At 34.9% G+C, this 12,865-nt stretch overlaps 1 protein-coding gene across 3 annotated transcripts in view; it reads right to left on the reverse strand.

The window, feature by feature from the left end:
• Window positions 1–942: 942 nt before the first annotated feature.
• The window catches only part of GALNT7 (polypeptide N-acetylgalactosaminyltransferase 7), a 60,412-nt gene continuing 48,489 nt past the window's right edge, over window positions 943–12,865 (reverse strand). For 2 of the 3 annotated variants that reach the window (XM_034401341.3, XM_034401342.3), the window contains exons 7-12: window positions 12,259–12,376; window positions 11,620–11,742; window positions 9,300–9,518; window positions 7,285–7,383; window positions 5,635–5,763; window positions 943–3,908 (exon numbers count right to left, since the gene is read on the reverse strand). In XM_034401341.3, coding sequence (XP_034257232.1) covers window positions 3,771–3,908; window positions 5,635–5,763; window positions 7,285–7,383; window positions 9,300–9,518; window positions 11,620–11,742; window positions 12,259–12,376 — 826 coding nt within the window. In that variant the 3' untranslated portion in view covers window positions 943–3,770. The remainder of the gene's footprint in view (window positions 3,909–5,634; window positions 5,764–7,284; window positions 7,384–9,299; window positions 9,519–11,619; window positions 11,743–12,258; window positions 12,377–12,865) is intronic. The other variant, XM_087874856.1, reaches the window with a different exon arrangement.

Genomic DNA, 12,865 nt, shown 5'->3' on the forward strand with positions numbered 1-12,865 from the left:
CCAAAAAATATAAGACCAGATCTTATTTTCAGGAAAACATGAGTACTTTAATATTGTCTTAGAAATAAACACATTATTGCATGTATGGATTGCGTATGCTTCTGCATAGATCAAAGCTTATGTGCTTTGTTGGTTCAGAGCTGGATATTTTACCAAAGGCATTCCAGGACGGAAATAACAAGGAAAATGGCAGTGGTGGTAGAAAGGCATGAGAACTGAATGCAGGATGGTGAGGGTAAAAATATAGGGTGCATCTGCTGTAAATTCAAACTATGGGGAAACAAGGTGCTTTGAAGATAGGCAGCATAGGTATACAATGCAAAGGACAGGATGCTGCGCGTCCCACATGCAAAAGAGAAGCAGAAGGGTCCCTGAAACACCGTATTTGCCTAGAATGTTGTTCCAAATTTGCCTCAGTTGAAATCTGAATTATTCAGATTTTGCATTAGATGGACCTGGGTTGACCACTGAAGTAAGCCATCACCTCCACCTGGATTGACTCAGCCAAATTTCTAAGGCATAATGTTTTATTTCTAACCGTAAACTCATTTTCCACTTCATATATCTCTGACATTATGTAGTTTTCTTGGTAAAAATACAGAGTGGTTGATACTGCCTTCTCCTGTGTAGTATGAATTGATAATCACTTCTAACTTCCTATACTGCTTATGGCCAAGATTAAGTGTCAACTTGCTTTAACTCGGCAGCTAGGATGATCTTCATGAGTTGGGTAACCCTGTTGGAAATATAAATTTCTGGCACACACTCCTGTTATTGTTTGTTCATCTCATCCCGGAAACAAAACCCACCCACTACGATGAGGCAGCACAACAATCCATCCATCCATCCATAAATTCTTCTTTCATGTATGCATTAAATATATATACTTTGACAAAATATTTTGATTAATTATGAACATGATCAATTATTGGTGCAAACGTATTATAAACCCACAAGTTAAAATTTATTTCTTCATCTAAAAAACAAGCAGCCCAGAAGATATACAGAAAAATCCCGAGATTATTTCTTGTAAAACTTTTTTAGATTTATACAATCTTTACAGAAACATACAGTGTATCAAAATCTGCATAAATCAAATTTATAAAATAAGTAAAAATGCATAGTGATCAACTTACAGAGCAAGAATATGGGATCTACTTCTTAAAAAGCAGGTTACAGTATGAAAAGTCATTAGGAGTAACGGCTTATGTTATAAGATTTACTTTTAAAAATACAGATCCATTCTCACATACAGTTTCATTTTAAATGGATTGCACACATACCCATTTAGCACATACACACTTGCACAACGTGCAATCTCTTTCACTTATGCATAGTAATATGATTAATATATATTTAAAAATGAAATTTCATTCAAGGAAATATTAAATGTGCCCAGAAATTTTATCACCCTTTCCCCATCTTCTTCCACTTTTACTTCTAAGTTATTAACACTTTTTGATACCCAAAAAACAGATAGTTGAAATTAGATTATATGTATCTGGTCTTAAGGTCAGCAATTATCCTTTTAAATAAAGAATCTCCATCACTCTCTTTTAGGTAGATAAAATCAGTGCCACAGATTTCTATTACTGAAATTATTTTTGTAATTCAATAAACTCCCTATTTATGACCCTGTAATCCTTTAATTCGGGTTAGGGTCGGGGCAACTGGACAGAGCTGTGCATTTACTGGTTGGATCCCCTTACTGATGCTACTGAGTTTGTAGTAGATATTCTTTTTTTTTTGCACTCTAGGAAACATCTGCTGCCACCTAGGATTGAACTTTCAACCTTCCGAGTGGGAGACAAGCGTCTTCACCATTAAGCTACCACGCCGCTCATTTTTGTAATTCAAAATAAAAACATTTAAAAACCATCTAATTTTAAAATGAATCTGAATTCATTGATTCTATGCATTAAGTATTTCTGTAGAATACTGGTGTGCAGCACTTCACACCAGACCCACAATGTAATTATTGAAATCACTCTTTAAGACTGAATATTTAATTTGGATATTTTTTCATTCTCATCAAAAATGTATTTTCTTAACCAAACTTTTTTTTAAGTATTCTTTTTTTAATTAGTTAGGGCTGAGCAGTGCTTCCAAAATAGTTTGGAAAAAGTGATTCAGGAAGTACAGGAGTGTGATTATAGAACCTACATGCAATTCTAAGGCAGTTTTAGATTGCACAGCTTCCCTCTACAGCTCTCATGTTCTCAGGAAAAGAAATACATAAAAAATGAAGACAGCTATTATGTTTGTATCACTGAATTCTCTCAAATACATTTCTGAAACTGAAACAGAGTCATAGCACAATGCTAATGTGCTGTATATATTTAATTTTATATGTTTGATTTTGTCTTCATGCTATGGGAAAACCTAATTATTCAAAACATCTCTTAATTAAACTATTTATTTAGAAGAATGAAGTTCTCAAATTATGTACCAAAGAAACAAAAACCCACTCTCCAATTCTACTATACATGGATAGATTTCTTCCCAAATACTGCCTGCAAAATAATTTAGAAATTGTTAAGAAATTGGATTCAAATTTATAAACTGAACTAGATAACTGAATTATTCCATATTAGGCAGATGTAGAAATTTTTCATTTCTAACATATTTTGTTATGTAAGGGATAATATAGCAGGGAAATTAGTGCTTGTATCTGCAACAAATTCCCCTTGAGGCATCAAATTAGAGAAGACTTAATCTATTTCAATCTATTTCACACAAATGGTTCATAGATTTAAGTGCTACCTTTTACACCAATTTAATCATTCAAAATGTTCAAGATATTTTAACATTACTATTTTGGATATTCATATCACATTACTGGTATGCTTTATGCACAAATTATTTAATGTACTAATTAGGAATAAAGAGTATACTAGTAAAATTAGAACATTATTTAAACATAATGGGGGCATTGCAAATTTTCCGTTTCTAATAAGAAAAGAGAGACTTCAATATATTTATGCTGTAATGAATTTCTCTGGTTAGTTAAGGAGGAAAAATTAAGGAGGCACTAAATATACTGAAGATTCTTTTTTCAAAAAAGCAGCATGACTGTGAAAAAAGGCCACCTTGGCTATAAACCTGTGGCAGTGCTTAGTAAAATGTAAAAACAAAACAATATATAACAAGTCAATAATCCCCATATTATATACCAAGTTTTTTTTCAAGTGTGAATGTTGGAATTAAAAAAACAAACTGCCTGCAAACCCCTGAGTGTAATCCCAAAGAAGACAACAAATACTTGGATCCAATTCTTTTGCTTGTGCCCAAGTGAAAGGCACTTAATCACACCTGGGAAGTTGCTGATTTTCAGCCCTTTACACCATTCAGAAAGTTTACAGAAGGTCCTTAAAGAGGGCTCTAGGATAGGGTTGTCACCATAAGAGGAAAAGGAAATGACCTCTTACCCATGTAGAAACAACCTTCTACTACTTTGGATCCAAGCTTGTGCTTCTAACTTTGTTTCAGTGAAACAAGTCAAAGCACTTTAAATGATAAGCCAGAGCATCTTAAAACAACGTCCTAAAAGAAAGCAAAGAGATGTAAACATCTATTGACGTTTAAGGTAAGAGCAGTTTTTGTAAACATTAACTGCAGATGATAAATCTATCACAGTTCATCTAAGTCCTTCATCCAGATCAGGACATTCCAGGCTCCCAGCTATACAAGTTAACAGTTGCAGCAGTTTTCAGGTTATTTTCAGTTCTATACAAATTATATTTGTCAGTAGGTAGATGCAGCTATTTTGTCTACACACTTAGGATATTGTTCATTTCCCATTTTTGTGTTGCTTTATTTGAGTCACAATCTGAAATAAATACTTGATGTAGAACCTCTGAACGGTCCAAGCATTTCCCTGATGAGATGTGAGTAAATCTATGAAGATTCTGAAAAGCAAAAGCAATATGCTATTAGTTTTTAATTAAAAACAACAAATCAAATTTAGTTTTTCTTTAACTTCTTAACAGCAGAGTAGGAATATAGGTTAGGAACTATTTGTTGGAGCAACCTCATTATACAAAGGAATTCAAATCAATTGTATTAGCAATATATACACAAAAGAAAAAACAGACCCAATAAAAATATTCCTTTTTGAGCAAGAAAATAAAATTATGTGACTAAAGCTTTGGGGGTTAGGTATGTAAGCAACTAAGTAAAAGTTGTCTGTTGTAAGATTTGGTTAGGAATAGTGTGACCCTCCTGGTCCTCAAATGACTTTATACCATCTATCACAATCTCCTTTTGGACCAGGTCTGAAGGGTGGAAACATAAAACTCAATTTTATAATGGTAAAGCGAGTGCGCGAAGCGAACCGGTGGTAACACTGGTTAGAACCCAACACTGTGTGGGACATTACAAACAGTTTAATGTCAGTTGGCTGTCAAGTGCCCAAAACATAACCACAATATGTGTGTACGTGTGTGTGTGTGTGTGTGCGTGTGTGTGAGAGAGAGATATATTTTACATGTTGCAAATAATACCGGGGAAGTTCATTAGAACTTCAAACAGTTGTAAATTGAGGACTATTTTTAATTAATAATTGCTCCTCTTCCTAATCCTAGATACACAACAATAAATAAACATGCATAACAAGAGAAACAATGCAGTAAACACTAACAAAGCAATCCTGCCCACTTTATTCATCCACACAATCCATCCCACCACATACTGATTCAACTCTGTGAGATCAACTTTCCCTTCTCAATTCTCACTCCCAGGAGTACACAAAGTCCTCTGTATTCGTGACTCTACCACTCTCAGACTGAACTCCTTCCCTCTTGCTGTGAAGGAAAGAACTATGAGTTGATTCTGGGCTGTCGTCAATACCTTTTTGAGAGGAGATGCCAGAGGTCCTTAATGAGGCACTAGTTTGCCCACTCAAGAGGCCAAATCTGGTACATCAGAATTAAACAACTTTCTATGTTTAACCTTTCTTTTTGGGTAGGCTACTGAGTAAGTGATAAATCTGAAGTTCTAGAAGATGAAGATTATTTACAGCCTTGACAGTATAGGCAGCTCAGCCCAGGGATGGTATGAAAACAGGGTTTTTGCTCCCCCACACAAACAATTAGGAAGCCCCTGCTTAAAAGACCCCATTTACCAATACACATAGCAATTTGGGCATCCTCTGTCACAGTTTCTTTCCTCTGGAGTAGCTTGCCCTGGAAATGAGGAATATCCCAACCTACAAGACTTTCCAATCCCTTTGGAGAGTTAAATGTAATCACTGGTACCAGCATCCTATGAATGTTATATTATTACTTTTACTGCTTAATTGCTAATTGCATTATTTCATTATTATAATTTTGCATTGTATTGTATAATGGAAGCTTTACCCGTCCACCTTGCCTTTTAGGTCACAAAATAATACATACATTCATACATATATGTTAGGACTATACTATGTTGTGGATAAATTCATTAAATTTTGTTCATAGCCACTAATAATTTATATGATGGACAAAGGCAGTTACATAAATGAACCTATTCATCCGAAGATAATATTTCATGTCTAGCTCAACCTGTTTTATGCTATGATTTAAATCTATCTAAAATTCATAAACAGAATTAATTATCATTATCCTAATGGAACTTTCAGCACTATTCAGATACCTTGAAGTACTGCCACTCCTTGTGTTCATTTAAATTGCAATGTGTAATCATAACTTTTGATCCATCAGGTCCCTTAATTAAGCATTGGTCATACTGCATGAGTTGGTTAGCTTCATTAATTCTGAAGAGCTAAAAATGAATATTAAAAACAATGCATATTTTGTTCTAATAACTGAAAAATGTTAACATATAAAACATATTGATGCATACAAGTAAGACTGAAATTGGCCTATAAATATAACTAAAGAGGCATTCTTAAATATATATTGGCAAAAATAAATAATTATGACAAAAAATTAGAAAGCTATATGCTAAATATTACCATTTGAGGATAGATTTGAAAGTGTATCTATCTATTCCTAGCTAAGAAACTTAACTACTATACCACACATATCAAGTATATTAAGATTGTATGAAACAAGCACAATTGCAATATTTACAATCTATAATTTGATGCACATAATTGAAATAACTTGGATACGCATATGTGTTTGGGATTGATAAATTGACACAGGCCGAAACAATGTAGAATGTGTAACTCCGTAGCATCAGAGTGTGTTAATATAATGCAACTGGCAGTTGGAACAGAGGGGGAGGGGGAGTAGAATGTCCCAGCCCACAGCATCCATTGGTATTCATTTGGCTAGCAACCTGTCAGTGTGTGAGAGAGTTTAGGGATGTTTGGAAACTCAAACAGTATTTGCTGTGTGCGCAAGAAGGAGATAGGAAGGAGGTTGGGTGTGGTTTAGCTCAACTGTTCTGTAGTAAAGCTGCTTGCTGCTGTGAAAGTAAAACTGAAAGCGAAGCTCCTGTCCTCTGCTTGTGTTTTGCATTTGGAACAGATTTCTTTTGAGGTGGGGAGGGGGAGTAGAACTCCTTGGCATCAGAAGTGTTAATAATAATATAGGAAATACTAATGCTCTGATGGTCCTTTCGAAAAATCCTTTCTTAGTGAGTACCTAGAAGCCAAGAGGAACATACGTGGCAAATTTCAAGTTTGTAGGCTTTACGGTTCTGGAGATGTCGCGATTATGGCATGAGTGATTTTCGCTTTTATATATATAAATTAGTTCAAACAAACAATTTCCTGCAGAAGGTTCTGGGACTTCTGCAAAATTTCAGAACAAAAGTTTATTTGAAAGACTAAAATAAGGGAAGGGTACCTAGAAACTAAACTGTTAAGTCTTAAGTGCACTCAAATATATAGAGAGAATATTATTCCTGTTTACATGTCATGAAAGTTAAGGTAGTTAAGGTAAAATTTGTGCACTTTGGCTGCTTTAGTTTATTTTTCAAAATCATATAAACCGAAGCAGAATTACAACCCAAATCTCTTTACATATAAACAGTTTCCTTGTATACATTACATTCAAAGCAATTTTTTTAAAGAAAGAAACTATTTCAAATAACTCAATAAAAGAGATTACAATATATGTAGTATTTATTGGGGAAAGGAATATGGGACAGTAATAACTCTTACGATACATACACACGCACACACACAAATAAGAAAATAAATTTGTGATATGGTGTTTATATCACAAAAATGTCTCTTGGATTGGAAAGGAGAGCAGCTTCCAATCTAAAAATCATAAGCAATTTATTTAATATTTTGGCTCACAACTGAAACTATTATCTGACTCTACTTACTTGATTTCCTCCCATTCTATGGCATGGACCAAGTTCCACAAAGCCTCCATTGGTATGACCCATACTATCTATGCAGTATGCTGTTTCAAAACCTCTAATCTGAAATACATTTATGATTTGCACTACTGTTACAATATAGCAAATTAATAATAAATAGAAATAAGATGGAAAACTATTATTTGTAAAGCACAACAAAACAGCTTAATATAACCCATGCATATATAAAGGTAAATAGAATATCAAATAACAAAAGATTCAAAGTAAACCCTGTAAATCTCCTTATAATTAATGCATGTTGTGTTCACTCTCAAAGCAGCTTCAGATATGAGGAACATAAGGTTCTCCAGATATTGGTGAACTATAGCCAAAACTTTTTTTTTGTGGAGCATAGTAAAAGCTGATGAACTGTAGTACACCAACCTCTAGAGGCCACAAGTTCCTTAGCCCTGGATTATGGAGCACTAAAATGAAAAACAAGGAAGAGAATTTGTGCCTAATCTTGTTTTCAACTCTCAATTATCAGCACAGAGAACCCTCCCTTTATAAATTCCACTGACTGTCTAAAACATGGTTTCCCAATAAATGACATACATAAATGAATCTGTCCTAATATTCTCCACCATTTCCACAAACTATATTATATATTAAAGATTATCTCACAGCAGCAACCACAATAATCAACCAAGTCTAATGAAATATATTGAAAATATCTGCTGCATGAGAATGGCCCTTGTGTTTTTTCCAGAGGAGAGTTTTGTATTCGGTATTTTGTAATAAATAAGCCAATGGGAGTTATAATAAATATTGTCTTTATGAAATTGAATTTAGATGGCAAAGGAAAGGGTAAGTAAAGAAGTGGTTTATTCATAATGATGCTCATTTATGAGATTGATAAAGATTGAGACAAACAGCAAAATACTGTTTCTTAAGAAAATCGGAAAAAACAAGACAAAAATCTGGAAGATTTTAAAATAAAGCTTGCAGTTATTGCCAAGACCATTTTGCCATTCACTGATTCAAATAACTGGCCACTGACATCTGCCAAGTATAGAGAATTAAATAAAAGCAATAGTTACTGAAAATGATTCAGGGAAATTACATTTTTGCTTTACTTCATAGGATGATATCACATCATTAACATCTTGCCTACAGATTACTTATTTGAAATAAACTCCCTGTTCTTTGCCTATAACAAAAATAATTCTTATTCTATCCATAACAATTAGTTTAAAAATGTGTTTTCGTTTTGCTGGGAAGCAATTTTCTGTTCATACAACTAATACATTTTGATTCTCTTCCAGACCATAATCCCTAAAATCTGATGGTAATATATCAATATCTGCTACTTTTTGCAACGATTTACAAAAAAATCTAAATTTTCAGTTTCAGCTCAGGCAACAATAATGGCACATATATCTCTAGTTGGTTGGCAACTCCTACCTGAAAAAAACAGTTTTCTGACAAACTAGTTTTGTTCAGAAGAGCTGAATTTAATTTAATATGGTTTAATATGTGATCTAATATGGTTCCAACAGTTTAAATACTGTAGTTAGTTTTCTACATATAAAACACCTATTTCTTACAAGATTCCTACCGTGTTTTCCCGAAAATAAGACCCTGTCTTATATTTTTTTGAACCCTGAAATAAGTGCTTGGCCTTATTTTCAGGGATGTCTTATTATTTTGGGGCGTGTGGAGCAAAATGGGGCTCCTCTTGCTGTCTTACCTGATTTTCAGCTCTGTCTCCCTAACCCTAACCAGAGGAAATACGGAGGACCGGCTGCGCATGCATTTAAATATTTTCGGGGAGGGCTTATTTTCAGGGAGGGCTTATTTTTGGGGAGGGCTTATTTTAGCACATATGTTCAAAAGGCAGATTGGACTTATTATCGGGATGTCTTATTTTAGGGGAAACAGGGTATATCCTCCTCATCCAATATACATTCTTAGATAGACAAGGCTAGTATTAGCTCAGGAGAGTATTAAAATACTGACTTAGATGAAAGAGTAGTTACCTCTCCCCACTCCACATTTCTAGGTGGCAGAGGATAATGAGAAGTTATATCATAGGCTATTTCTTCCATAAACCATTTAAAGCTTTTGCATTTGTGATCTTCACGAAATTTTTTCAGGTCTGATATATCACCATAAGCTAGTGCTTTTGTTTCAGGACGACTAGCATAGAAATAATCTTTGAATTCATCCCACCAGACCTCGACAACACGGACATAGTTCTGTAAAACACAAAATTAATGAATACATATAAAAAAAGGGAAAGCAACTACAGATGGTCCTTGACTTACAACAGTTCATTTAATGACTTGTTCATTCAAAATTACAACAGCACTGATAAAAATGATTTATGGCCATTTTTTACACTTATAACCATTGCAGCATCCCCAGGGTATGTGATCAACTTTTGTGACATTCTGACAAGTAAAGTCAATAGGGGAGCTAGATTCTCTTAACAGTGTTACTAACTTAATGCCTGCAGTGATTCACTTAACAACTGTGGCAAGAAAAGTTGTAAAATGGAACAAAGTTCACTTAACAAATGTCTCACTTAGCAACAGGAATTTTGGGCTAAATTGTGGTCACATATCAAGAACTATCTGTATCTTACTTGACTAATTTTATTCCAATCTCTTATTCAAGAAAAGATATTATGAATGAAGGGAATATTTCACACAATGATGTCAATTTGCATCTTCAGTGGATCAAAATTGATTTAAGTAGTTCACTCTATGAATTTAAGACTAGTATGAAGAAGGTTTAATCTCTGTCACATCTCCTGCAACAATATGAAAGTTGGGACTGAAGAATATTGTCCTATTATAAATTTACAGAATAATTAATAAACAATTACATAGAAAACTTTTTATGTATTTTTATTTAATAAAACTAGGGATGGAGAAGTTTTACAGTTTAAAGGCTGTATTTAAAACTTAACTGTCAAGTATCAGCAGTACAATTTAGATGGATTTCCAGAGAATGCAAAAAAGTTGTCTAGGATCACTGAATGCTCATCTATTAACTAAATAGGGATAGATAATTAGAAAACAATTATAAGGATGTGCAAAATTGTCCAATTGTAGGATTAAAATTAGCTTTAATTTTATTTTATTTTACTCCAATAAAGTCAGAAGTTGTCTGTTCAATCTAGATCTGTTTAGCAATATATCTGAATAGCCAAATAGGAATTTCTGCATTCCTATTCATTTCTGGTGTGGAGGGGATGCAGCGCGTAGTCTGCACTCTGGTGGCTCGGGCCTGGCTCTGTGAGATGGAATGAGCTCCCATCACTTGAACCCTAACTCCTGCCCACCCAGCAATTCTAAGGCATGCAAGTAGATAAATGATATCACTTTGGTGAGAAAAACCTAGCTGAGTTCATGTGTGCAGACAGTGGAAGTCAGCGCTGGACCTGGCCGGCTGCGAGGCATTGTGATCCGAGATGAGGTAAGGCAAGACCACAGGAGGAGCCTGGAAGAGCTATCAACCCAGGTACCGCTTGTTGTGGCCCCGCCCTCTGAGCCTATCCCATCGGAGGAAGAAAGCTCCGAGCATGAGGAAGAGGAGTCAGCCAGGCCTCCCTCTCCAGGCCCCTCCCCTCTGGCACTGTCTCAGGAGCCGGCCAAGGGAGAGGAGATTAGCCGGGAGACAGGTGTCTCGGATGAGAGTGAGGGAGAGACGTCATTCCTGGATGCATGCCTCCGAAGGCGTGATAAACGATTGCAGCAGCTCAGGAGGCGTGCTAGGGATTAGAACTGAGTCACTGGACCACACCCCAGAGACTATATAATAGAGGGTGGTGGCCAGTGATCCCTGTAACGAACAAAAATAAACCTTGGATAGTCACTAAAGCATCGTCCGAAACTGCTGAGAGGAATATTAATTCTGTTGGACTCTTGTACGCTGAGTATATTATCTTTCTGTTTCTGTGGAAATAAATGCACTTGGCAGACGGTGTGTATATCGCTGCCAAGTTGGAGATAAAGACCTGGGTGTGTGCCAAGTGCTTCCTTAACCCTCGGCTGGCTGTGTTTGTGTGTGTGTGTGGACGGGGACAGATCATCGCTAGCTAACTGGTGTAAAGCCACCCCGCAGTGCACCAAAGATAGATGTGCAAGTGCCAAACAGAATGAACTAGCAGTTTAGACTGTCCGGACTGCTTTGTGTCTCTAGCATGTGTAGATTTCCCTGACATTGTATGTCATACGTTAAATAAGTAAATAAATCTGGCGTGAACCTATACAGCTTTAATTTAATTCAATTATTAACATGAAATGATGTAGCAGATTTATATTAATAACATTTTAGGGACATAAGCATTACCTTTAACGTAGGAGATGATCCAACGTAAGCTGGAGGTGGATTCCCTTGCCATCCCTGGAGACGATATATGTGCCCAACACGAGAACAAGGCACAAACAGTAGCTTTCCTCCACATTGCCAAATCTGAATATACATACAAGGAGATTTTACCAAATCAACACTATATAGAAAGCATTTAACTGAACTGCACTCTCAGCATTACTACCAATATGACCAAAGAAATATGTCTTCCCTAATTAAATCAAATGAGCAGTTACATTTTATCTGGAAGAAAAAATATATAAGTAATGTTCAATATTAATAAAATAGTCAAGACTATAAGAACTGGATTTTTTCCAAATTATGAAGTCATGTCTGCAAGTTATTTTAGAGATTCATTTCATTTTGTAGTCTTACATTAAAACCAAAAAATGCAATGTAAGTCTGAACCATATTATTTTTTCAGACCATAGTAAAATGTTCATTAGGTTCCAAGTTGCTATATTAAATTTTAGCACACTAAAGAAATACAATTTCTGACTTTATTAGCAAGATTTAACTGAAATAAAACCCAGGTGTGGCTAGAGAGTTCGAAGATATTATATCAATACTGGTTTTTTGTTACCAAAATCTTGGTATCATTCTGAAATGATTGTTTACCTTGTAGGATATTTCAAAGTTTTCACCACCCCAGATTTGTAGACCCGGATCATAGAGGCCTAACTCAAAAAAGAAATCACGTTCAATGGCAAATAATCCACCAGCCATGGCAGGCGATCTAGAAAATAAACGAAAAGAGTCTGCATGTAGCATGTCATAAATTGTTATTTTATTAAAGAAACAGGGAATAATTTAGATATACAGAAATTATAAAGCATTGATTCTGAAGTCACAATAAGATAATTAGAATTTAGGAATACTGAAACAGATTAAATGTTTAATTCTTTCTTTCAAAGAATTTTAAACAATAACACATAGGGAAAATGCTAGAATGGAACAGTTCCTTTTCCAAGCTTAAAAGGAAAAAGGTATTACAGTTTGCTTTATTTTTTTACATAAGGAGGCATTATTCACCATGCGCCAATAGTTGTATCAATTCAGAATAGATTAAAACATGTAAAGGTTAAAAAAAGCTCTTAGTGGGCCAAGTGACTGGAATGCTATTGAAGTTTCTGCTATAAACTACTGAAAAACAGTTGTGGGATTTGAAAGCAAAAATGTTTAATTCATTTATCAAAGCTTCATAATTTCAATGAAATATATCAAA

The sequence above is a fragment of the Pantherophis guttatus genome, chromosome 8, assembly GCF_059756535.1.
Source record: "Pantherophis guttatus breed Tessera chromosome 8, ASM5975653v1, whole genome shotgun sequence".
Taxonomy (NCBI): domain Eukaryota; kingdom Metazoa; phylum Chordata; class Lepidosauria; order Squamata; family Colubridae; genus Pantherophis; species Pantherophis guttatus.